The sequence below is a fragment of the Eubalaena glacialis genome, chromosome 1, assembly GCF_028564815.1.
Source record: "Eubalaena glacialis isolate mEubGla1 chromosome 1, mEubGla1.1.hap2.+ XY, whole genome shotgun sequence".
Taxonomy (NCBI): Eukaryota; Metazoa; Chordata; class Mammalia; order Artiodactyla; family Balaenidae; genus Eubalaena; species Eubalaena glacialis.
The window spans coordinates 168249187-168274375 of record NC_083716.1 but is presented as its reverse complement, the minus strand read 5'-3'; the positions used below and the strand labels follow the sequence as shown (position 1 = coordinate 168274375).

The 25189-nt window shown below is 35.9% G+C and overlaps 1 protein-coding gene and 1 pseudogene across 2 annotated transcripts in view; both read left to right on the top strand.

The window, feature by feature from the left end:
- LOC133087378 (CD302 antigen) overlaps positions 1-25189 on the top strand; it is a 129502-nt gene that overhangs the window by 58544 nt on the left and 45769 nt on the right. For both annotated transcript variants that reach the window (XM_061184389.1, XM_061184399.1), the window contains exons 24-32: positions 2605-2734; positions 5584-5810; positions 9968-10133; positions 11607-11774; positions 13287-13403; positions 16821-17015; positions 19303-19529; positions 20809-20977; positions 24928-25077. In XM_061184389.1, coding sequence (XP_061040372.1) covers positions 2605-2734; positions 5584-5810; positions 9968-10133; positions 11607-11774; positions 13287-13403; positions 16821-17015; positions 19303-19529; positions 20809-20977; positions 24928-25077 — 1549 coding nt within the window. The remainder of the gene's footprint in view (positions 1-2604; positions 2735-5583; positions 5811-9967; positions 10134-11606; positions 11775-13286; positions 13404-16820; positions 17016-19302; positions 19530-20808; positions 20978-24927; positions 25078-25189) is intronic.
- LOC133075323 (centrosomal protein of 57 kDa-like) lies at positions 23094-23909 on the top strand (annotated as a pseudogene).

Sequence of the window (25189 nt, the reverse complement as noted above, 5' to 3'; positions counted from 1 at the left end):
TTACTGATATGTAGGAAATCTATTATTTGAGTATTTTTGTATATTTATTTCATAGGCATCCATCTTACTAAAAGCTCTTATTATTTCTCAGAGTTTTTCACTAGATTTTCTTGGGTTTTCTAATTAGATAATCATAATTTGCAAATAACCGTTCATGTTTCACTACATGTGTAGGACTTCCAGAACCATGGTAAATACCAGGAGTAATAAATAACATCCTAGACTTGATCTAGACTTTAATGGGAATATCTGCAGTCTTTCATTATTATATTTGATGTGGACTTTTTGTTTAAGATATATCATTTATTTAGAATTTTTATTCGGGAATAAGTAGTGGATTTTCTAAAACTTGTTTTCACCATCTATTGAAATTGTCATACAGTTTTTCCCATTAGGCCTATGGATATGTAGTAAAATACATTAATAGATGTTATATTAAACCATTTTTATCTCCTTATCATAAAATCTAGTTGCTGAGAGTGGGTTATTATTTTACTACTGAATTAGATTTGTTAGAATTTTATTTGGGAATGTTTTCATCTCTGTTCATAGAGTTAATTTTTTTATGCTTTTTTTTTCCGATCATGTCAGCTTCATAGGATGAACTGGGTAGTTTTCTGCCTTTGTGTTTTGAAATTAAGACTCAGTCTGGGGAATTATCATTCCCTGGAAGTTTGAAGGAACTGTATACAAAACCATGTGATATAAGAACCCTGTTCAGAGATCATTGTTTAATACTAAAGGGATTTGGTGTAGTAGGTGAGGGCTAAACTCTAGAGTCAGATTGAGTTTGAATTCCATTCAGCCATTTCATATGCCTTAGGAAGTTCACTTAACTTTTCTTAAGTCTCATTTTTTCATCTGTAAGTTCTTTTTTTTTTAAATTTATTTATTTATTTATTTAACATCTTTATTGGAGTATAATTGCTTTACAATGGTGTGTTAGTTTCTGCTTTATAACAAAGTGAATCAGTTATACATATACATATGTCTCCATATCTCTTCCCTCTTGCATCTCCCTCCCTCCCACTCTCCCTATCCCACCCCCCTAGGTGGTCACAAAGCACCGAGCTGATCTCCCTGTGCTATGCGGCTGCTTCCCACTAGCTATCTATTTTACATGTGGTAGTGTATATATGTCCATGCCACTCTCTCACTTTGTCCCAGCTTACCCTTCCTCAAGTCCATTCTCTAGTAGGTCTGCGTCTTTATTCCCCTCTTGCCCCTAGGTTCTTCATGACCTTTTTTTTTTTTTTTTTTTTTAGATTCCATATATATGTTAGCATAAGGTATTTGTTTTTCTCTTTCTGACTTACTTCACTCTGTATGACAGACTCTAGGTCCATACAAATAACTCAATTAAGTTCTGATACTGTTCCTACAACACAATGTGAGGATTGCGTAAAATATTTCATTTAAAGCTTTTAAGCACAGTACCTGACATATAGTTTTAAAAATGAGCATTATTATTAATTTTCAATTTCCTCTAAAGTTACTGGTACATTTTAGTGTTTCTACTTTTCCTTATAACAGTTATGCAATTTGTATTTTTCAAGGAAGTTGTCTATTTCATGTAGATATTCAAATGTATTAGAATAAAGTCCTGTCTGCTATTATCTTTTAAAATCGCCGTGTCTTATTTTAATCGTTTTTACTTTTTCTTATTTAGATTTTTACAAAAACTAGTGTATGTTACTAGTTTTTTCCTCCCCTTTCTCCACCACCTACTCCTATTGCTTGAGATACAAATACTACTACATTTTTCTATCCTGTTTTTCTTGGAGTTATATTTTTGCTGATTTTCTAATCTCATACTGAATTCTTAGTTCATCTTTCCTTTAAAAATCAGAATGCATTTAATAATACATTTTTGCCTTCACATAAAGTTTTACTCATATCTCTTGTAATATTTCTCATATTAGTCTTTCCTATAATTTTTTCATTTTTGTTTTAATGTTTATTGAATAGCATGTGAGTATGTAGTTTTTTAAAAAATTTTGTAGCTCCTGGGATAAGCTTACTTTTCTTATCTTTCTGAGATGGTATGTTTCAAACATACAGAAAAGTATAGGGACATATACTTTGAATAAATTTCCATGTCTAATGTTATTGATTTGTGGTCAGAGAATGAAATCTAGATAGATACTTTTATTTATGGATGTTTTATAGTGACAAGTATAGGATCAAAGCTTTAAGGTGAGTTCTCTATTGTGTGGTACACCATTTGTCATTATAAAAAGTTTATAAACATCTAATAAGTTGAATTAACAGTCATTACTTTTTTGCTTACTTGCAACGTCAAGAAGGAGAGCAGAGTATTAAATATTATTATAATTGTGTATTTGTCTTCTAACAGTCTTTCTTTATCTGTTTTGAAGATGTATTCATCAATATTGCCACTATTTTGTTCTATAATTTCTAAAGTTAATTGCCCTTTCCCATGTTTTGAAAGTTTATCAGGATTTTCTTAGTGATTTCATGGTCAGCTCCTTAATGGATTTTTTTACAGGAAGAAAAATCCAATTTGGAATATAAAGTTCCCTTGCTGGGATCTTCAGACTGTTAGTTTCATGATTGCTTGTACATATTTGCCTTTCTGTTTAGATTTTTGATGAAGAGCTGTCCTACCACTGTGCTCTAATGATCAACCTCCAAAAGTCACCTTTTACTGGGACGTGGAATTTTACTTCCTGCAGTGAACACCATACTCTGTCTCTCTGTCAGAAATATTCAGGTATAGATTATTATTTAGATAACTATGGTACTTTATGCTGTTAGATATGTACAGTACTTTTTCACAAAAAAATCTTATAAATTAATTAATATTAATTTGTAATCATACAACTTCCTTAAAATTTTAGCATGACTAAATGCATACTGGCTCAGTGAGGCAAATTAGCTTAAATAGAATGTGATTTTTTTTCAAGATCATTGCCATAATTAAATATCAAAATTAAGTATCCAATGGAATTTGTTAATCGGTGTTGTCTAATGACAGTAAATTATGGTTGCATTTTGTTCTCCTTTCTACTCTGGAATTTTTCAGATTTTACTGTCATGAGGAAAGGAGGAGAAAAAAAATGTTTTTAACTGAGTTCGGTATAAACAATCACGGTTAAATTTAGCACTCAAAAAAAAAAAAGGATGTGAAGCATTATAAATGGATCACTGTCTATGCCCTCCTATAATCCAAATAAAAGTAAAATGTGTACTTAAAAGTAGGAATCATCTATATTTTCAAAAAGATATTTTTTAAAGGTATTAAATCATTTTCATTGGTCACAGTAAGTTTTTAAACAAACGATTAAAAAAAAAACCTTTGTCATGTAATGAGAACTTCAAGTAGCTAATCCATGTGCTTCTGGTTTTTTTTTTGGGGGGGGAATTTTATTTTATTTTTATACAGCAGGTTCTTATTAGTTATCTATTTTATACATATTAGTGTATATATGTCAATCCCAATCTCCCAATTCATACGTTTGTTCTCTACATCTGTGTCTCTGTTTCTGCCTTGCAAACCGGTTCATCTGTACCATTTTTCTAGATTCCACATGTATGCGTTAATATACGATATTTGTTTTTCTTTTTCTGACTTACATCACTCTGTATGACAGTCTCTAGGTCCATCCACATCTCTACAAATGACCCAATTTCATTCCTTTTTATGGCTGAGTAATATTCCATTGTATATATGTACCACATCTTCTTTATCCATTTGTCTGTCGATGGGCATTTAGGTTGCTTCCTTGACCTGGCTATTGTAAAGAGTGCTGCAATGAACACTGTGGTACATGCCTCTTTTTGAATTATGGTTTTCTCAGGGTATATGCCCAGTAGTGGGATTGCTGGGTCAGATGGTAATTCTATTTTTAGTTTTTTAAGGAACCTCCATACTGTTCTCCACAGTGGCTGTATCAATTTACATTCCCACCAACAGTGCAAGAGGGTTCCCTTTTCTCCACACCCTCTCCAGCATTTGTTGTTTGTAGATTTTCTGATGATGACCATTCTGACCAGTGTGAGATGATACCTCATTGTAGTTTTGACTTGCATTTCTCTGATAATTAGTGATGTTGAGCAGCTTTTCATGTGCCCCTTGGCCATCTATATGTTTTCTTTGGAGAAATGTCTAGTTAGGTCTTCCACCCGTTTTTTGATTGGGTTGTTTGTTTTTTCAATATTGAGCTGCTGAGCTGTTTATATATTTTGGAGATTAATCCTTTGTCCATTGATTCGTTTGCAGATATTTTCTCCCATTCTGAGGGCTGTCTTTTCATCTTGTTTATAGTTTACTTTGCTGTGCAAAAGCTTTTAAGTTTCTTTAGGTCCCATTTGTTTATTTTTATTTTTATTTCCATTGCTCTAAGAGGTGGGTCAAAAAAGATCTTGCTGTGATTTATGTCAAAGAGTTTTCTTCCTATGTTTTCCTCTAAGAGTTTTATAGTGTCAGGTCTTACATTTAGGTCTCTAATCCATTTTGAGTGCATTTTTGTGTATGGTGTTAGGGAGTGTTCTAATTTCATTCTTTTACATGTAGCTGTCCAGTTTTCCCAGCACCATTTATTGAAGAGACTGTCTTTTCTCCATTGTGTATCCTTGCCTCCTTTGTCATAGACTAGTTGACCATAGGTGCGTGGGTTTATCTCTGGGCTTTCTATCCTGTTCCAGTGATCTATATTTTTGTTTTTGTGCTAGTACCATATTGTCTTGATGACTGTAGCTTCATAGTATAGTGTGAAGTCAGGGAGTCTGATTCCTCCAGCTTCGTTTTATTCCCTCAAGACTGCTTTGGCTATTCGGGGTCTTTTGTGTCTCCATACAGATTTTAAGATATTTTGTTCTAGTTCTGTAAAAAAATGCCGTTGGTAATTTGATAGGAATTGCATTGAATCTGTAGATTGCTTTGGGTAGTGTAGTCATTTTCACAATATTGATTCTTCTAATCCAAGAACATGGTATATCTCTCCATCTGTTTGTCTCATCTTTGATTTCTTTCATCCGTGGCTTACAGTTTTCTGAGTACTCCATGTGCTTCTGAAGAACTTTTTGCTAAATTAATCTTTGCTCATTTGTCTCATACTTTTCAGTAACTGCCTTTTTCAGAGAAGTACTGTAAATCAGTAATTCAAATATATTCTCTTAGGGTTGGTTGTATACATTTTTTCGTGGGTTCTCCCAGATGAAAACTTGTAAGGGGACACCCAACACCTCTTGTTGAAGCAGTTCAAACAAAGGAAGAATTTGACACCAGTCTGAAATGGTAATCTTATTGCCATTAGAAGTAGTCTGCTTTTATTTATAGCTTTTCTCCTATTGCAGTCTACTTTTATTTATAGCTTTTCTCCTTCCTAAATCAGATCAACTAAATCAGAATTTTGTTCTAATTGTAGAAAACAAATTTGTGGTTCACAAATTTACCTAAGGTATACAGCAAAACATACCTAGTTCTCCCACCCAAAGTCTAAAATAAATGAATAGATAAGTAATATCTAAAGTACATTATTACAGGGAGAAATTTGAAAAAATGTCCCATGACTTGCCAAGTAGGTGATTTTTGTGGCTTTATTTTTCTTTTACACACAGAAATTGAAAGCAGACAGACCTTGCAGAATACTTCAGAAACTATGAAGTATCAAAATAATCTGTACAAAATAATCCTGAAGACTCTGACTTGGACTGATGCTCTAAAGGAGTGTCAGAAAGAAAACATGCACCTGGTGAGCATCACAGACCCTTACCAGCAGGCCTTCCTGACTGTGCAGGCGGTCCTTCATAACTCTTCTTTATGGATTGGACTCTCCAGTTATGACGTAAGTTTTCAGTCCCCACTGCCAGGATTGGGTGACGGAATGTGACATTTTTTATTGCACACAGCATCTCTCATATGAGACTAAAAGAAACCAGAGATCATAAAATCTTACTCCAGTGAATGAATTTCATGAGGTATGTAATTTTTAGCAGCAGTCATCTTTCCACTGTTGAAAGATCAGGTGCTTTATCGTTTAGCTTAAGAAAAATGTCTAATGGACATATGTAGCTGAGCACTTCTTTTTATTTATTCCAATCGAAGACGGAGCTGGAATCAGGAGCTGCCGTGTCTCCTCAGCCAATGAAAAGAAGAGAGGGAGGGAAGAATTAAAAATTCAGTTGGGGTTGAGTGAGTGGAAGCCCACGAACGTTATTAAAGGGCTTTTTATCCCTTTCTGAATCAGCAGAGTGAAATTAAGCCACTCTACAAAGGGATTAGAATAGCATTTTGCCACATCTCAAGCACTGATCTTGGGTACTTCTCATTCATTTCATAGCCCAGCAAAGAATGCTGGTCTCCTATTAATTCCCAGCACTCAACTACATACATGTAGCACAAACAGGAATATTTATGCTACTAAAGCTTTTGGCTATAATTAATAGGGAATCTTTTTTTTTTTAATAAAGCTGTAGCATTCCTCTCAGCATTGTAGGCCATTTTTGCCTCTTTTCTGAGCCTTGTATGTAATAGTTGATGCTCTGCCCACGGAGATGTATTGAAAAGTAAGATATAGGGCTGGTATAAAAGGCTGCGTACATTGTGCACTGATGGGGGTGCCATTTATTTATAAAGATTGTGATGTGAATTTTGCTTCCTGCATCTGTGCAGTGTGTGACTCATAAAGCCCTAGTTAGATAAGTGTCACCTAAACCAGTATTCCTAATCCACTCTCGGAGAGAAGGTAATTGGGAGAGTAGGAAAGAAGTGTCCATTGCATTATGAAGCAAACCTGAGTTATGTAGATGGTAAGATAACCCTCAGTATACCAAGATGGTTTTAGGGCTGCATGGAGAAAATGTGATTGAAGACAATTTAAGTCCTTGCGCAAACCCCAGGTTGAACTGGAGAATGGATGAAAAACTTAAAACTTAAGATGCAGAAGTAAACATTATCTTTGACAAACTTTGGATTTATTACCACCAGCATTTGTCAGAAGCTCAATTTAAAAAGCAGTATTTAGAAATTGCTTGAAGACTAGCTTCTCCAAAATTCTGGATTTTAAAATGTACCCTCAGGTCCAGCCAGATTATCAGCTTGAACTGCTTCCCTAGACCTCACAGTATCAATTCCTTCATAACATTGCTTTACTTCCTTTCTCTTTTGTGTTTGGCGTTATGTGAAACCCATCACTGTGTCTCTTGTGCGGGTGGTAATTAAGTTATTACATTTCCTAGTTTTAACCACCTTAAACCTTTTTAAACAAAAGCAATATTGTTGCTGTAGAAAAATCATAAAGTTAGAATAAATTAAAAGAATAAAATTGGAATCACCTATAATCCCAGTATCTAGTGATAAATGTGGTTTAAATATTTGGTATATATCCTTCAAGTTATTTTTCCATGTACATGTATTTATTTTTAAGACACTTCGGATCATACAGTTTTGTAACTTTTTTTCCCCACTTGATGATTTCGGTCTTCTTTCTTATCCTATTTTCAGTCGTCACCTGTGTTTTTCTTTTCCCTTTTGCTCTTTAACACATTAAATTTTACATAGCTCTTTCTTATGTATCTTCATAAGCTGCCTGAAATCTTTGGAACATGGCAGAGTATAAATAAATAAAACTTTACATTGAAAGCAATGGGAAGGTTTTGAAAGATTTTAAACATGGTAGTAACAATATCAGATTTTGACTTGAGAAAAACTATGCTGGGCAGAAGCTGGGGAAGGAAGTGAGCAGTCCAGAGATAGAAGACCAGTTAGAGTTTCTTATAGACATTCATGCAGGAAATGATGTTGGTCTGGACTGAGGCCTGTTTACAATGTCTGCAGTGCAGCAGTTCTGGGTTATAGAAGGTCTGGAGTGTGGCTGTGAGAGCAGGTCACTCGAGTACATAGAAGTGAAAGTCCATAGAAGAAGAGGAAGTCAAGAAGGCTTGGGAACGGGGTGAGTCATCCACATGAACATAGACGTCCCTAAGTCAGTGGTAGGACCAGGAGGACAGAGCAAGGCTTGGGACACCTCCTTAGTAAATATCAGGGCGGAGCAAGGGGGCCAAGACCTCAGTGAATGTCAGAGAGAAGCAAGGACTCTGGGAGTTTGCCAAGACCTCAGTGAATGTCAGAGAAGAAGGGCATAAACCTCAAAGGAAATGACTGAAGGAAATAAAAATACCCACTACCTCATTCTCATGGCTCTGTGATATCTGAGACTAAAAAAAACAAGCAGCCTTCCCTTGTGGATGCTGAAAGGAACTTATTCTATTAGAAAAGACAGGTTTTAATTAAGATCAGTCAAGTCTAGAATTTAGTGAAGAGATACTTATAGTCTTAATAAAGAGATTTAGTGTTCAGTAAAGAGATGGTGGGAGTGAGATGACTTATCTACAAGGAACAGAAGTTCCAAAGGCCCAGGGACCTGGGTTAGTTGGGAGTGCAACAAGGGGGAAGGAATCCAGGGTAATACTCTGTACAGGCAACATCACAGGGGCAAAGGGCCACATTTGAGGCCGCTTGGTTTAGAGATTAACTGGCCATAAGTTTACAACTGGAACACTGGTAAAGAACAATTCTGAATGAAACAGTTGGCGGTGTTGAGGTTTCACCACATTTGCTATTTTTGGTTCACTAAGGAGACTGTGAGACTGTGTGTGGCCTTTTGCCCAATATTCCAAATAAACCAGTGGTGCAAAATTGCCCCAGGCCTCAGGAAAGCATAGCTCAGTGGGTCAGTGTGGAAGGGCTGGTGCTCTGGCAGCACCACAGGAAAACTCAGGCAGGCCTGTACTTCACAATCCATCCCCTGCACATCTGTACCTACCTTGAAAGCCTCTCTCAAGACAGGTGGGTGGTCAGGCCCTTGTCAGGATGTAAAGATAGATGTTCACAGACTTCTAGCGCACAATAGAATGTAGTGAATAAGGAAGTTTCTCTTCAAAGACAAGTGTGAAAAGGGTGGTGTGAGATCCACAGGGCCTGAAGGTTTAAGAGGAAGGGAGCTGACGTCTATGTAGCTCTTCTTGTGTACCAGCTAGCCACTGACTTGTGTGTCTTACACGTTACCCCATTAATTCCAACCCCATGAGATTAAGTGTCACATCCATTTAATAGATGAAGGGATGGAAAAGTGGCAAGGTAATACCACAATCAAAAGCTAACAAGTGACCGAACCAGAATTCAAAACTAGGTATGCTTAGCTCTAAAGCCCGTGTTCTTTCCACTACTACATATTATCTCTAAGTTAATCAGAGCTTACAGTGGTCCTCACTCCATTTTAGCTTTCTGATTTCCAACAACCAATGGTTCCAATTATGTGTGAGGCAGCAAAGCATAATGGTTCAGACCATGAGCTCCAGGGCCTAATGGCCTGGATTTGTATCCCAGCACTGTGGTTTACATTCTGTGTGACTGTGCACATTACATGGCTTCAGTTTTCTCATCTGTAAAATGGATATAATAATAGTACCTATCTTGTATGGTTGTTATGAGGATTATATAATATTTGCAGAGTACCTAAAACAATGCCTGGTGCGTAGTAAGTGCTGTGTAAATATGTGCTAAACATAAGATAAAATTAAAAATTATTAGATTGGGGACTTCCCTGGTGGAGCAGTGGTTAAGAATCCACCTGCCAATGCAGGGGACACGGGTTCGAGCCCTGGTCCGGGAAGATCCCACATGCCGCGGAGCAGCTAAGCCCGTGCACCACAACTACTGAGGCCACGCACCACAACTACTGAAGCCTGCGTGCCTAGAGCCCATGCTCCGCAACAAGAGAAGCCACCACAATGAGAAGCCCACGCACTGCAATGAAGAGTAGCCCCAGCTCGCCACAACTAGAGAAAGCCCGTGTGCAGCAACGAAGACCCAACACAGCCAAAAATAAATAAATAAAATAAAATAAATTTAAAAATTATTAGATCGACCACGAGGGTCAAAATCATACAGTAGGGATAACATGAAGTATCGCCACTTAAGATATATTTCTGCTCCTTACAGGATGAACTCAACTTTGGTTGGTCAGATGGGAAACATCTTCAATTTAGTCGCTGGGCTGAAAATAATGAACAACTTGAAGACTGTGTAGTATTAGACACTGATGGATTCTGGAAAACATCTGACTGCGATAATAATCAACCAGGCGCTATTTGTTATTATTCAGGAAGTATGCTAATTTCAAATATTTTAATTCTTAAATTGTTATCAGTCTCATGAGTAGTGGAATTTTGAGGAAATGGTTTTGTAAAATCTGGTTTTAAAATTATAAAGCAATTATAATCATGTCCTTTTTACAACAAAATCTGTTGTGAAAATTTGTATTTGAGGAGAATTATTATATGTTAAATATTTTGTCATTAATTTGTTATTTTAGATATGTTTTATCTTTATTTTTGTCAACTGACGATAGTAATTGACTTGAGTTTTAAGTCCTTGTTAGCCTCATTTTGCATACATTTTGTGTTTATATTCTTATGGAAAACTTACATTCGTGGGAATTCTTTTGTAATTCTTATCATCAATGCTTAACATTTCTTTTATGAGTCACTGTTAAGATTCATTTGGTTGCTAACAGTAATTAGCTCACGCTAGCTTAAGCCAAAAGGGAAATTTAGATCCTCAGAAATGGGGATAGAGCTGAGCCTCCCGAGGAAAGGGGATCTCAAAGCCAGAGATGCTGTCTTGCACCTCTCCTTTCTGTTTCTCTCAGTGGATCTGCACTCTCCTCTTTATGTACTTCCTGCTTCTCTCTGCGCTTCCTGCTTCTCTCTGCACATGGTGAAACATGGCAGCTCTGCAGCTTTCAATTTTAGCCGTAACTGGAGATGAATTGACTATCTCTGAATTCCACTTTTCAAATCTGTAGAGAGAATCTGATAGACTCAGCTTAAGTCAGATATGCCGTCTCTAGCCCAGTCAGAGGAAAGTGGTTTTACAGCTTCCAGGGGCGCACATTTGTGGGTTTGTGGTTAGAAAAAAGACTACTTCACAAAGGGAGTTGCTGTGAGCTGGGAGAAATATTGCATAGTCTCTACCATGTGTTGAATCAGTTTGATTGGCTTTGAATAGAGCATATCTCTGTTTGCATCTTTTTGAATCTGTGGCCTTTTCATAAAATGAAAAAAAAAAATGCCGAATTCAGATTTTTCTAGATGTCAGATTTTAAATTATTTCTGTTTGCTTTGATTAAAGCAATAACTTATTTAGAACATCAAGTATTTCATAAAATGTTCTTTTAAAGTTAGAGAAGATATCAGTAGCCAGAAAATTGAAGATGAATTCTCAAAGTTATATTTAGGTGCCTATTATTATGTTTGTATAGTTTCTCTGAAGTGGCCCCTTGTATTAGAAGTTTGGTGGTGCAGGAAGACAGAAACTGCATTTAACCTAATAACACCTCATTTTCCACATTCTTCTACTCATTCCACATCAGGGGAAAGAAAATTGTATTAAATAATTTCCTTCCTACAGAAAGCCGGTTAAGAGGTCACATTTTATTTGAGCATAAACAGAACAAGCATCACTAGGCTATTATTTCTTGGCTTCCTGAATATTTCCTACAAATCAAGTCTAATTACGATGAACAGGATTTAACATTTATATCTGAAGTTAGAATTCTTACCATTAATTCTTTTTATAGATGAGACTGAAAAAGAGGTCAAACCAGTTAACAGTGTTCAATGTCCATCTCCTGTTCTAAATACTCCATGGATACCATTTCAGAACTCTTGCTACAATTTCATGATAACAAAGAATAGATATATAGTGACAACACAAGATGAAGTTCATTCTAAATGCCAGACACTGAGTAAGTATGTTGTATGGCCATTATATGTTGCATTATGCTCGTTAGAAAACAAATCTCATCTGAGTGTATTATATTCAATATATATTTCTAATTAGCGCTAGTAACTAGAACTCAAAAATATTCATCTCCTAATTTCTACATTATCAACGACAAAGTATTAAAATGTGTGTTAAAATGGAAAGTATAGGAGTTACCTCCTTTTTTACCCATCCATTAGGGAACTAGTCTCTCTTTACATATATAAATGGGTTCTACTTAAAAAGAGAAAGAAATGACACTAGAGAGCAGAGAGCTGGATATTAAATCAAGTTAGGCTGTGGGCAAAGAGAAAATAGGTCAGTTTGAGTGGTTGAAAACTTAGATAAGCCAGAAAGAAGCAGCTCTGCTTAAAAGAAATACGTATTTCATACTTTCAGCTCTCAGGACTCTCCAGATATTTCCTATGAGATCCACTGAGGATTTGTGACTTTTGAACAATGGACCCATCAACTTTGTAGGAAGTTCCTATGGAAAATATCAAACCATTATTCCCCAAAGTGTGTTCTGTGGAACACTACTTTTGAGATGTTCTAGAAAGAAAAAGATCCTTAGTTAAAGAACAAGGGTGAGAAATACCACACATCTTCACTTCCTTTTAAACATTATCAAATGTGCATTAGCATATACTTTAAGAAATACTGACATGAATGAACTAGTTTACTTTTTTTTTTTTTAATTTATTTATTTATTATTTATGGCTGTGTTGGGTCTTCGTTTCTGTGCGAGGGCTTTCTCTAGTTGCGGCAAGTGGGGGCCACTCTTCATCGCGGTGCGAGGGCCTCTCACTATCGCGGCCTCTCTTGTTGCGGAGCACAGGCTCCAGACGCGCACGCTCAGTAGTTGTGGCTCACGGGCCTAGTTGCTCCGCGGCATGTGGGATCTTCCCGGACCGGGGCTCGAACCCGTGTCCCCTGCATTGGCAGGCAGATTCTCAACCACTGCACCACCAGGGAAGCCCCTAGTTTACTTTTGGTTAACCAAAATTTGTAAAGTTTTTTTCAATGTAGCTCTTTTCCGAGGAACCCCTGAGGAACACACTTTGGGAAATATTAAACTTTTAAAATCCTGTTATAACAGTGATCGCTAAGGAAAAGGAAGGTCTGTCTTTTAGCCCATCTAAGAGGTTTTTATTTATTATAGTCTTTGACAGTGTGTCATTAATACAGGTGGATTTGTACCAACTCAAAATAAGCCTTATATGGGGAAAAGTAAAGTGAATCAATGTTTCAAATTCTCTGCTCAGCTACTAGTTTTCCACTATTCTGTGAGACCAAATTTAAGATCAAAATGTTTCAAAACATTTTAACCTATTCATTTAGTACAACAAGATAGTTTTAATTTATATGTCTTTCTTATTTTCTACTATTGTTTAAGTTTTGGAGTGTGTTAAACTGGGAAATAAAAATTACTAAATCTATCAAAGTGTTCTAAATAATTAATTATTTAAATTATTGACTATTTTTTATTTAACAGATCCAAAATCACATATTCTGAGTATTCGAGATGAAAAAGAGAATAACTTTGTTCTTGAGCAGCTTCTACACTACAATTACATGGCTTCATGGGTCATGTTAGGTATAACTTATGAAAGTAAGTTGTAAATCTACTGGTTTTCACTATTTATATTCATAGTTCATTATAAACTACTTGTTTATCAAGCTGTGAAAGTATATTCCTCAGAGTATATGTTAATCAGTATACAAAATTATAATTATGCACTTAGCATAACTTAATACAAATACCAAGACAGTTTTTGTGTCTCTGCTCTGCCACTAAAATGCCTTTACCACCAAGCTTAGAGTTAAATGGTGGAAAATAATTTCCTTTCTTCACCCTCCCTCCTAGCAGTACAAAACTAACTAAAATGAACTGCACTCCTGCATAAATCTCCAATACTTACTTTATATCTCTATGTATGTGGGATGAGTGAGAACAGAAATACACTTCTACTAATGTTGCATCTTTGGTTGTATATCATTGGCTTGGGGTATACATTAGAAAAATGAGACACATAGTCTGCCCATGGGATAGAATATTTGAGATTGCAAATGCCACAAATTCAAGATATAATTGCTATGAAAATTTTTTAAAAACACAGACTCTAATAATAGGGGAAGTAAGACCAATTTAGAAAGATACTCAATTAGAGGTGTCCTGAAAATCATAAAGTTTTGGAATTAGAAAAAAATCACTGTGTGGGCATAAAGCATCAAAAGCATACATTCACCCCAAAAAAGGGACTTAATAAGGGGCACAGGACAATGATAGCTAGAGGTAGGGTAGGCAAAGAAACTTAATTACTCAAATCTGACCATTTTAAAAATTGTCTTCTCTTTGCTATCTAACCTGTCTCTTTCTTAGAATTACTCAGGTTTTTCTTAAATGTTTATGGCTTGCAGATGAGTTAACAAAAATTAAGCTATCAAGTAATGGGTAAGACTTGGGTTGCCAGCTGAAGATGAGTTCATCATGGTAGGACTTAGTTGCCCAAGTCTTTTCTCTAATGATGCTTGAACACTCTTAAATTTAGGAATGGAAAAAAATGGAGAGGAACTAGGTAGAAAGTTCCCAGGCTTTACCTGAAAGTGACTGAGGAAACAGGGATCCCATGTGGAGCAACAGAAACTATACCCAGGATATAGTTAGAGATTTCAATTGTACCCTTTGCTGTACTTTGTTAGTTATATTATCTGAAACAACTGAAAATGTATTCTGTATTCTGAAAAGCATTTTCAAATCTGTAGGCTTTCTTTTAATCATCTTAACTTCTTTTATAAAATGTAGTTGTAACAAAACTTCTATTAAAATATACAGACATATGAGAGACATATAGAAAGATATTTCCAGCAAACAGTAAATTTGGCTTAAAACTGATTCTTACAGGCTTAATTTATATCCATAGTGGTTTTTTATCACTTAAATATGCTTAAATAATATTTAATTGTATATACCACCTATACAAAGGATTCTGTTTTTTTTAAAGTTCTGACTCTTCAAAAGTAGGGCCGCGAATAGAAATTACTAAGAGAAGCCATGTGTCAACTGAGAGATATTTCAAGCCAAGTGAAAAAGTGACTCTTTTGTTATAACAGCTTTAGAAATATACCATTGCCTATCACATTGGCCAGAAAATTGTAACTTTATTAACATTTGGGGAGAGGGAAAGAGGGACTCAACGACATGAGGTGATATAAAGCAGCAAGCAAGAACCAAATCATATGTACCGTATTTCTTGTGTATCATGGCTGCAGGCAGATGTTTAGGTAGAATGCCTTGGGAAATGGTAATCAGTGAAAGGAAGAAATAATCAGGACAACAAGGAGTATGTGTAGGTAATAATGACATCACTCTTCATACCAATTCATAATTTTAATAGGCCTAGCAACTTGTTTTACAAAAAACTTTAGTAAGGTATATTCACATAGCATACAATTCAGCCATTTAAGGTGTACAATTTAGTGGCTTTTGGTATAATTACAGGGTTGTGCAACTATCGCTATCCCCCAAAGAAACATCATACCCATTAGCAGTCCCTCCTCATTCCCCATCCCCTCTCCCAACCCTCAGCAACCACTGATCTATTTTCTGTCTCTACAGATTGCCTACTCTAGACATTTCATGTACGTGAGATCATATAATACGTGACTATTTTGTGACTGGCTTATTCCACTTAGCATAATGGTTTCAAGGTTTATGCATGTGGCACTGTAGCAAGTATCATTCCTTTTTTGGCTGAATAATATCCCATTGTATGGATATACCACATTTTATTTATCCATTCATTAGTTGATGGGTATTTAGGTTTTCACTTTTTTGGTTATTATGAATAACATTCATGTACAAGTTTTTATGTGGATATATGTTTTTGTTTCTCTTGGGTATATACCTAGGAGTGGAATTGCTGGGTCTTTGTGTAACCCTTTGAAGAACTAACAGACGGTTTTCCAAAGCTGCTGTACCATTTTCCATTGGGGGTTCCAATTTCTCCATATCATGCCAACAGTTGCTTTTATATGTTATGTTGATTATAGCCATTCCAGTGGGTATGAAGTGGTATCTCATTGAGGTTTTTATTTCATATCCCTATTGATTAATGATATTAAACATCATTTCATGTGCTTATTGACTATTTGTATGTTATCTTTGGAGAAATCTATATTCCGATCCTTTTCCCATTTTTTTAATTATTTGTCTTTTTTATTATTGAGTTTTAAGCATTTTTTATTATTCTGGATATAAGTTCCTTGTCAAAGAAATGATTTGTAAATATTTTCTCTCATCACTTTCTTGGTAGTATAATTTGTAGCACAAAAACTTTAAAAATTTTAATGAAGCCCAGTTTGTCTATTTTTTATTTTATCACTTGTGTCTATCGACTTTGCCTATCCTAGGCTCGTGAAGACATACTCTTGTGTTTTCTTCTAAGAGTTTTATAGTTTTAGCTCTTACATGTAGGTCTGTGATCAATTTTGAGTTTTTTGTATGGTAAAAGGAGAAGGTCCAACTTCATTTTTTTTGCATGTAGATATCCTGTTGTCCCAGGAACTATTCTTTCCCCATTGAATTGTCTTGGCACCCTTGTCAAAAATCAATTGACATAAATTGTGCACAGTTTAGGTCCAGAGAAGAGGTTTCTATCACTAGTTTTATATATGTTAATTTTTAAAATAAAATAATTATGTTAATTTCCATTACAATTAAACATATATGTACGAAAAAATGAATATTGGATGAAAAACATAACAAAATGTAAAGTTATTTCAGGATGGTAGAATGATAAGTAAATTTTAATTTTCATGTTTATAATGTGTACTTTCTATATTAAAAATAAGCATGGTTTACTGTTATAATTAGAAAATATTTTAGAGGGATACACATAATTATACAACCTTTTAGAAGGTGGTGAAAGAAGAAAGAAAATTAGTTGAGTTTGAAATATTAACCTCATAAGTGTAATTCAAGTCTTGATTTAATCTCTAAGCATAGAAAAAAGTGTTTCTTTTCTAGATAATTCTCTCATGTGGTCTGATAAGACCACGCTGTCATATACACACTGGAGATCAGGAAGACCAGCTGTAAAAAATGGCAAGTTTTTTGCTGGCTTGAATACTGATGGCTTCTGGGATATTCAAACCTTTAATATTGTTGAAGACATACTTTACTTTCACCAGCACAGCATTCTGGCTTGCAAAATTGAAATGGGTAAGTATGCTAATGTAGAGTTTCTACTCCAGGGAAAGAGAATGTAAAGTCATTAGCTTCACTAGCGGGAATCATGCAGTTGTACTTTTTGAGTGGCTCCCTTGTATTCAGTCCTATGAGAGGCGCTGTAGACGTCACAGAGGAAGGAAAAGACATACTCCCTGGTGTCATGGTCTTGATCTCAAGGAATAAAATGTAGTTGGGGAGACAGCATTAAATGTTTATCACTGTTTTATGCAGGTTAGTCTTAGGTTATTTGGTACAGGCTTACATTTGTTGGGAAGTCAAAAGAGACCAATGAAAACAGGAATAATGAAAACAAAGAATGTACTGAGGAGGAGGAAAAACTTGGTTGGACCTTAAGGATGGATAAGATTTCTATAAATAAGGAAGTGTGTTTGGGTAGAGTTTTGACATTCCAGGCTGAAAGTGAATGTCTCTCAACCTTGCCTAATTCCTTAAATAAGTGTATTTTTAAATGCATGTCAGTTTTAAATTTTTCACAGCTTAAAAACTGTTACTACGGCCATTCTGCTCTAAGCCCTCTGCTAACATGGAGCCCATCACAGTTGCATCCAGGCCCATTTTCTCCCTTCATAGTTCTGCAGAATAACTTTCTGATGCACCATTTCCATCAACAATCTCCAGGGATTCCCTATTATTAATTGCTTTGATTTCATGTAAGCTTTTGAGACTTTTTAGAAAACAGAGTCTCTTCTAAAATTCTAGGCCTTCTCCCAGTCTCCATTTTTCCCCCATTTTTGGTTCAGTAAGTATCTTTTCCTGTCAGGCTGATCTCTTCATTGTCCCAGGTACAGTGTATAACCATTCTCATTTCCACCTTTATTTATGGTTTTTTTTTCCCGTCATGATGTCTTCTACCTTCTTTTTTTTTTCCTTTTTAAATAAAATTTTCATCTTAGAATAGTTTTATATTTACAGAAAAGTCGCAAAGATAGTACAGAGAGTTCCCACGTACACCATAACCAGTTTCCCCTGTTGTTGACATCTAACATTAGTATGGTACACTTGTCACAACAAATAAACCAATGTTGGTAAATTATTGTTACCTAAAGTCCATACCTTGTTCAGATTTCCTTAGTTTTTACTTCTTGTTGGTTTTCTGTTCAGGAATTCATCCAGGATACCACGTTACACTTGGTCTTCATGTCGCCTTAGGTTCTTCTCAGCTGTGATAGTTTCTCAGATTTTCTTGCTTTTCTTGACAATTTCAAGGAGCACTGGTCATGTGTTTTGTAGAATGTCCCTCAGTTTGGGTTGGCTGATGTTTTTCTCATGATTAAACTGGGGTTATGGGTTTGGGGTTTAGGGAAAAAACCACAGAGGTAAAATGTCATTCTCATCACATCCTGTGAAGGGTATATGCTGTCAGCATGACTTACTTATCACTGTTGATTTTAACCTTGATCACCTGGGTCTAGGTAATGTTCATTAGCTTTCTCCACTGCAGAGTTACTCTTCTTCCCCCTTTCCATATCGTACTCTTTGTAAGGAAGTTACCATACTCAGTCCTTACTTGTGGAATGGAGAGTTATTCTCTACCTTCCTGAGGTGGGAAGTATCTATATAAGTTACTTGGAATTCTACACAGGAGATTTGTCTATTCTCTCCCATTAAAAAAAATTTATTTCGTTATTTATTTATATCAGCACGGGCTCATGGTTATTTATTTTATACTTTGGGTTATAATCTAATAGACTGTATTATTTAATATTTTGCTCAAATTGTTTCAGATTTGGCCATTGGGAGCTCTTTTACTTGGCTTCTGTGTCCCTTTGAAATACCCTCATCATTGTGGTTTTGTTATTACTGTTGTTTGTTTTTAGCTGACTTTCTGCTTACCTTATTTCTTTTTAGTCCTAATTTCAGCTAACCTAAAGTCTGGAGATCTAATTTATCAAGCAGGTTTTCTGACTACCTTAATTCAGATGACTCTTTCTCTAGTCATTCACACATATTTTAGTGGCTAATTGTTTTGCCCTCATTTCAGGTGTTGTTGTTTTCTGTGCCCAACTAATATGTGAGGTCCTTAAATAAAAGACAATGTTTATGCCTTTCTTTAATCACTCAGACAATTGTAATAGTTAAGAGCCTATTATATATGCTGTGGCCATAAGAAAAAGAAAGTATGCATTTGACCTCCCTTATTAATAAGAGGCCCAGTTTTATTTAACTTTTGAAATGATTGCATGTCCAACCTTACCCAAAATATGTATTTTGAATAATTTAAATTTAATCACTAACACTTTTAATTTAAATATTACAGTTGACTACAAGGAAGACTATAATACTACTCTGCCACGGTTTATTCCATATGAAGATGGTATTTATAACGTTATTCAAAAAAGCGTAACATGGTATGAAGCATTAAATACATGTTCTCAAAGTGGAGGTCATTTGGCAAGTGTTCATGACCAAAATGGCCAGCTTTTTCTGGAAGATATCGTAAAGCGTGATGGATTTCCACTATGGGTTGGGCTCTCAAGTCATGATGTAAGTCTTGTTTTGTTTTCCAGAAATTTTCCAAATATGTTAGAGGGCTGGAAATTTGAGCATAAAATATTAATTCAAAGTATAACATCAGATTAAGTCCTCGGATTACATTTGCATACCATAGTGCTTTCTATCTTTTCACAACATAGAACAAATGGAAAATTATATTTATAGAGTGAGCTAGGCAAATGGCCAGGACTGCAGCTGCCCTAGACACTGCCAAGCCATCCCAAGGGCTTAGTAGATTAATGTCTCAACAACACCTCTGTAACCTATTTGGGATAGACCAGTTGGAGAGCTGGTGAAAAGGGAATAGCACAGGCTCAGAAAAACCTGAGTTCCAGTACTAGTGGCAGGTCTTCTGTTTACATGTTGGGTGATCACAAGCAAGTTATTAAACCTTTGCAAGCTTACTTCCTCATCTGTAAAATTGGGGTGATAATATTTTCCTTAACAGAGGATTATTAGCACAAAATTTATACTGTATAAGGTGCCAAGTAAAACTCTTAACATTAGGACTAATAGATGTATATTTTCTCCCCACTTTCCCCCTAGAAATTAACACTATTTGAAAATAATCTTCTGTGGGTAAACACGTCTTTTGTACCACTATTCGAACCCTATTAATTAGGATATTCATGTACTGATAATGATGTCTAGTGTACAAAAAATAGACATCTATTGAGATTAGAATTGAAGGCCTAATTTAAATAATCTTTAGAACAAAGTGGGGAAAATAAAAGGATGGCAAATTAGGATTATAGAATCGAGGACAAGTCAAAACTAACCTTCCCATATGAGTTTCTTGGGAAGTATTTTTCTCTTCCAGACCCCTGCTGCTTGATGACTTCTGTAACATGAAACAATCTAGCCAGAGACACAAACCACAAAACTATAAAACATAAAAGACAATATTTAGAATAATGTGAAGGTTGAGACTGTAAATCTGTAATTGTGACAAATGGAAGACATTTGCATGTCATTTAATTTCAAGTGTTATATAAACTCATCCTTTAAAAGAAAAAACAAATCTAGAGATAGAGTATAGTAACCCTGTCTCGAAATTTAAAGTCCTGTTTAAATTATGCCAGAGCAAATGTCTCAAATCAATGCATCAAAAATAAATCCCTGATTTTACAAGTAGGTCCAGATCTACAATACTTGTAAGCAAATAATTAACACTCCATCCCTGTATTTTTTAAAGCATGCATGTTCTTCTTAATGTTCTTTTTGAAGTCATACATCTGAATTCAAGTTATCTCTGTTATTCTTAACACAGGGAAGTGAATCAAGTTTTGAATGGTCTGATGGCAGTGCCTTTGACTATATCCCATGGAAAGATAAAAAATCTGCTGGAAATTGTGTTGTCTTGGATCCAAAAGGAATTTGGAAACATGAAAAATGCAACTCTGTTAAGGATGGTGCTATTTGTTATAAATCTACAAAACGTAAGACTTGATTTCAAATAACTGTATATTTACTAAAACATGACATTTATTTTATGCACATGATTAAATACTCAAAGGAACTTTTTGTAGATTTTAAATAAGGTTTATTCACAAGTCCTATCAAAATAATTTTGATACTTTGTGAAGAGAAACAAATATGGTATGCCCATTCAGGGAATTTGTTCTCAAAGACTTTCAATTGTTCTGTCACTAGATGAGTTTTACTCTAGAATTTGTGAATTTTAATTTCACTTAGCAATGTTTTTCAAAGGCTGAGATGCTCCTTTTAAAAAAGGGTTCTACAGCATAGAAATTTGGGAAATACCTCTATGATTTACCATACTGATGGCTCTGAAAGTTTCTATAGTAAAGAAATGTTTTGTGTAACTAAATGTTTTCCAAACATATAGGATCCTTAAAATCTAAAGAAAGAGCCCCTTCCATCAGGGGCTGGACCTGGGGTCGTCCCTGGTGGGTGGAGTATGAATCATGATGAAGAGCACAAGAACCTACAGTGCAAGCTGCAGAGGCCCTCTGGGCAGGCCCCGAGATGTGGCCATGTGGTTGTCTGAAGCTTCTGGTTCTCGGTGCTTACCATATTTTCTGCTCTGAAGACTCCTCAAGAGAGATTTAACATTTGGAATTTCAACAGATTTAAGCAGAAGAAAATGTGAACACCTTATCTAGATATACAAGTGAATACAAGAAAAGGAGAATGATATAGAGAATGAGGAATAAAAACACAATCAAGAACTGACATCTTAGTTGTTAGGTATAGAAAATAAATTTAATCTTTTAGAAAAACAATTGAAACACATGAGAAATATGATAAAGCATGTAGAAATGGAGAGGACATCTGTGTTAGAGAAACAGACTTTATAGGATGACGGAGAATGACAACAGCTCAAACACAAATTCAGTGATGTATTGGGTTGAATGGTGTTCCCCAAAATGCATGTCCACCCAGAACCTCAGAATGTGACCTTATTTAGAAATAGTCTTTGCAGAGGTAGTTAGTTAAGATGAGGTCATACTGGATTAGGATGGGCCCTAAATCCAATGACTGGTGTTCTTATAAGAAGAGAGACTCAGGCACACAAGAAGAAGGCCATTTGATAACAGAGGCAGAGATTGCAGTGATGCAGCTACAAGCCAAGGATTGCCAGCAACCACGAGAAGCTAGGAGAGAGGCATGAAGCAGATCCTTCCTCAGAGCCTCTAGAAAGAACCAACCCTGCTAACACCTTATTTTCAGACTTCTAGTCCCCAGAACTATGAGAGAATAAATTTCTGTCGTTTTAAGTCACCAAGTTTGTGCTAATTTATTATGGCAGCCCTGGGAAACGAATACAAGTGCAAACTTAAACTGGATCTTAAAAAAAAAAAGAAAATAACAAGTATTGGTGAGGATGTGGAGAAATTGGAACCCTTGTGCATTGCTGGTGGGACTATAAAATGGTGTTTAGCCACTGTGGAAAATGGTATGATGACTCCTCAAAAAATTTAACATAGAATTACTGTATGATCCAGCAATCCCACATCTGGGTATGTACCCAAAAGAAGTGAAAACAGGGACTCGAACAGATATTTGTAAAACCATGTTCATATCAGCACTATTCACAATAGCCAAAAGGTAGAAGCAACTCAAGTGTCCATTGATAGATGAATGGATAAGCAAAATGTGCTGTGTACATCCTGTGGAATATTATTCAGCCTTAAAAAGAAAGGAAATTCTGACACAATGCGACATGGGTGAACCTTGAAGACATTATGCTTAGTGAAATAAGCCAGTCACAAAAGGACAAATACTGTAAGATTGCACTTATATGAGGTACCTAGAGTTGCCAAATTCACAGGGACATAAAGTAGAATGGTGGTTGCGGGGAGGAGGGAGGAATGAGGAGTTATTATTTAATGGGAACAAAGTTTCAATTTTGCAAAATGAAAAAATTTTGGAGGTGGATGGTGGTGATGTTTGCACAATAATGTGAATGTACTTAATGCCACTGAATGGTACAGTTAAAAATAGTTATAGTGGTAAATTTTATGTTGCATGTATTTTACCCCTTTCAAAAAAGTTGAATCTTCTTGACAGGAATATAACAAACTTACCACAATGCAGGAGTTGGAAGCAAAACTTCACGAAGAACAGTAAGGAAAGAAAATGTATGCAGTCTAAAACAGCCCAGTTGCAGCCTGGACTAGAAACAAATAGACTTTGAAGATAAGGCATTTCCATATGTTCCCAGTGTAAGAAGAATTTTTTTAAAGCCAGCCCATTCATAAAAGTCCACTTGTCCTAGCCATGCATTAGTAGCCAATGTTCAACATGTTTTGCATCTAATGAAGCAACACACATTAATGCCTGTGCAATGAAGGAGTAGTCAGCTGTATATTTTTGGCAAAGAAACTATATTCACAATGTGGTAGAATCAAGAGCTTGCTAGTACCGTCTTCCTCCTCCGGCAGCATTAATGAAGAGTTGTCACAAGTCTTACAGACTTTGCAGATGAATTTGCAGATTACCAAACGTCATCTGCAACTGGGAAACTTACCCAGGAGTAATCAATTGTCAAACTGAAGGAAGAAGACTTGGAACTCAAACTAGTGGCATTAGTGGGAAGTATGGAGGCAGAAGCCAATCAAATAACTAGATTTCAAAAAAGAACAAGCCCAGGTGGAGAAACAGAGGATAGAGAAGAAGAAGGAGGAATGGAGAGCCATCCTGAAGTCTCCTGATGAAGAAGGAAAGGACAGCAGCCATTCTTCTGGAATCATAGTGATCATAAATAAAAAGAATTCTACCAAACTGTGACAAGGAGAAAAAAGCAGAAAAGGCCTTCAGTGACTGAAGGATATGCAGACCATACATAATGCATACAGAACAATGGTTTGGGTCGAGATTACTGGCCATACGAGGTCAGATATTTGACTCAGATAATCTGTACCCCAGCAACAGGATGCCAGCAATTTACTTTCCAGTTCTCATACTCTCTTCTGTTGGAATTAACAATGGTCTTAAGGGGCACAGGCTTCATTACACAGGCTTCTTGTGTTACACAGCACAATTAAAACTTAAAGAGTTTAAGTGGAAACAAGGGGAATTGTTAAGAGCTGTGAAGCCACACTTACTTTTTTTGTTTGAGACAGATTTTACTGGGCTGATCTGTTGTGCTTTGTAAACAAATTACCAAATTTCCACTTGTGGGTGTAATTTTTTTTTATGGCAAGGTTCAACTACGTTTTTATTATTGCTATAAAAAGGAATCCAGGGGCTTCCCTGATGGCGCAGTGGTTGAGAATCTGCCTGCCAATGCAGGGGACATGGGTTCGAGCCCTGGTCTGGGAAGATCCCACATGCCACGGAGCAACTAAGCCCGTGCGCCACAACTACTGAGCCTGCGTGTCTGGAGCCTGTGCTCCGCAACAAGAGAGGCCGCAATAGTGATGAAGATATCATCGCGCACCGCGATGAAGAGTGGCCCCCGCTTGCCGCAACTAGAGAAAGACCTCACACAGAAATGAAGACCCAACACAGCCAAAAATAAATAAATAAATAAGTGAAATTCTTAAAAAAGAAAAAAAAAAAGGAATCCAAAGAAATAAAGAATTTTAATTATTATTTCAAAGTAGTTACAGTTCTACCCAAGCTGTCTTTTCTTCTTCTCCTAGTCTGTCTTTCCAATTGTTTTTACTTTAGTCTAAATTCATCTTAGAGGGCTAAGTACTTTCCTCTGTATTCTCAGTTTTAAAAATGGTATTCCAACAACTAACAAGAATGCATACTCATACAGTGTGGGCTGCAGCTGTCTCCGATGTGTATTGAGTTGAATGCTTCTTACCCACAGGAACCACAGTGTCAACCACAGTGTCAGTGACATTTAATGAGATTTTAAAAGTCAGTCATTTTTTTCTGTGCATTTTCACAGTTATCTCTAACACTTCTACAGCTAAAGAGGTGTCCTCTCGTACATACTCATCAAGATGTCCAGCAGTAAAAGGGAATGACTCACAGTGGATTCAGTACAGGGACCACTGTTACACGTCTGATCAGGCATTGCACAGTTTCTCAGAAGCCAGACGGTTTTGTTCAGAGCTCGGTAAGTTAAAATGTGTTGACTTTCTTTGACTCAGTAATTTAATCATTGGAATTTTTCTTAACGAAACCCTTTAAAACAAAGATTATATTTTTGAAAATATTTCTAAAGCATT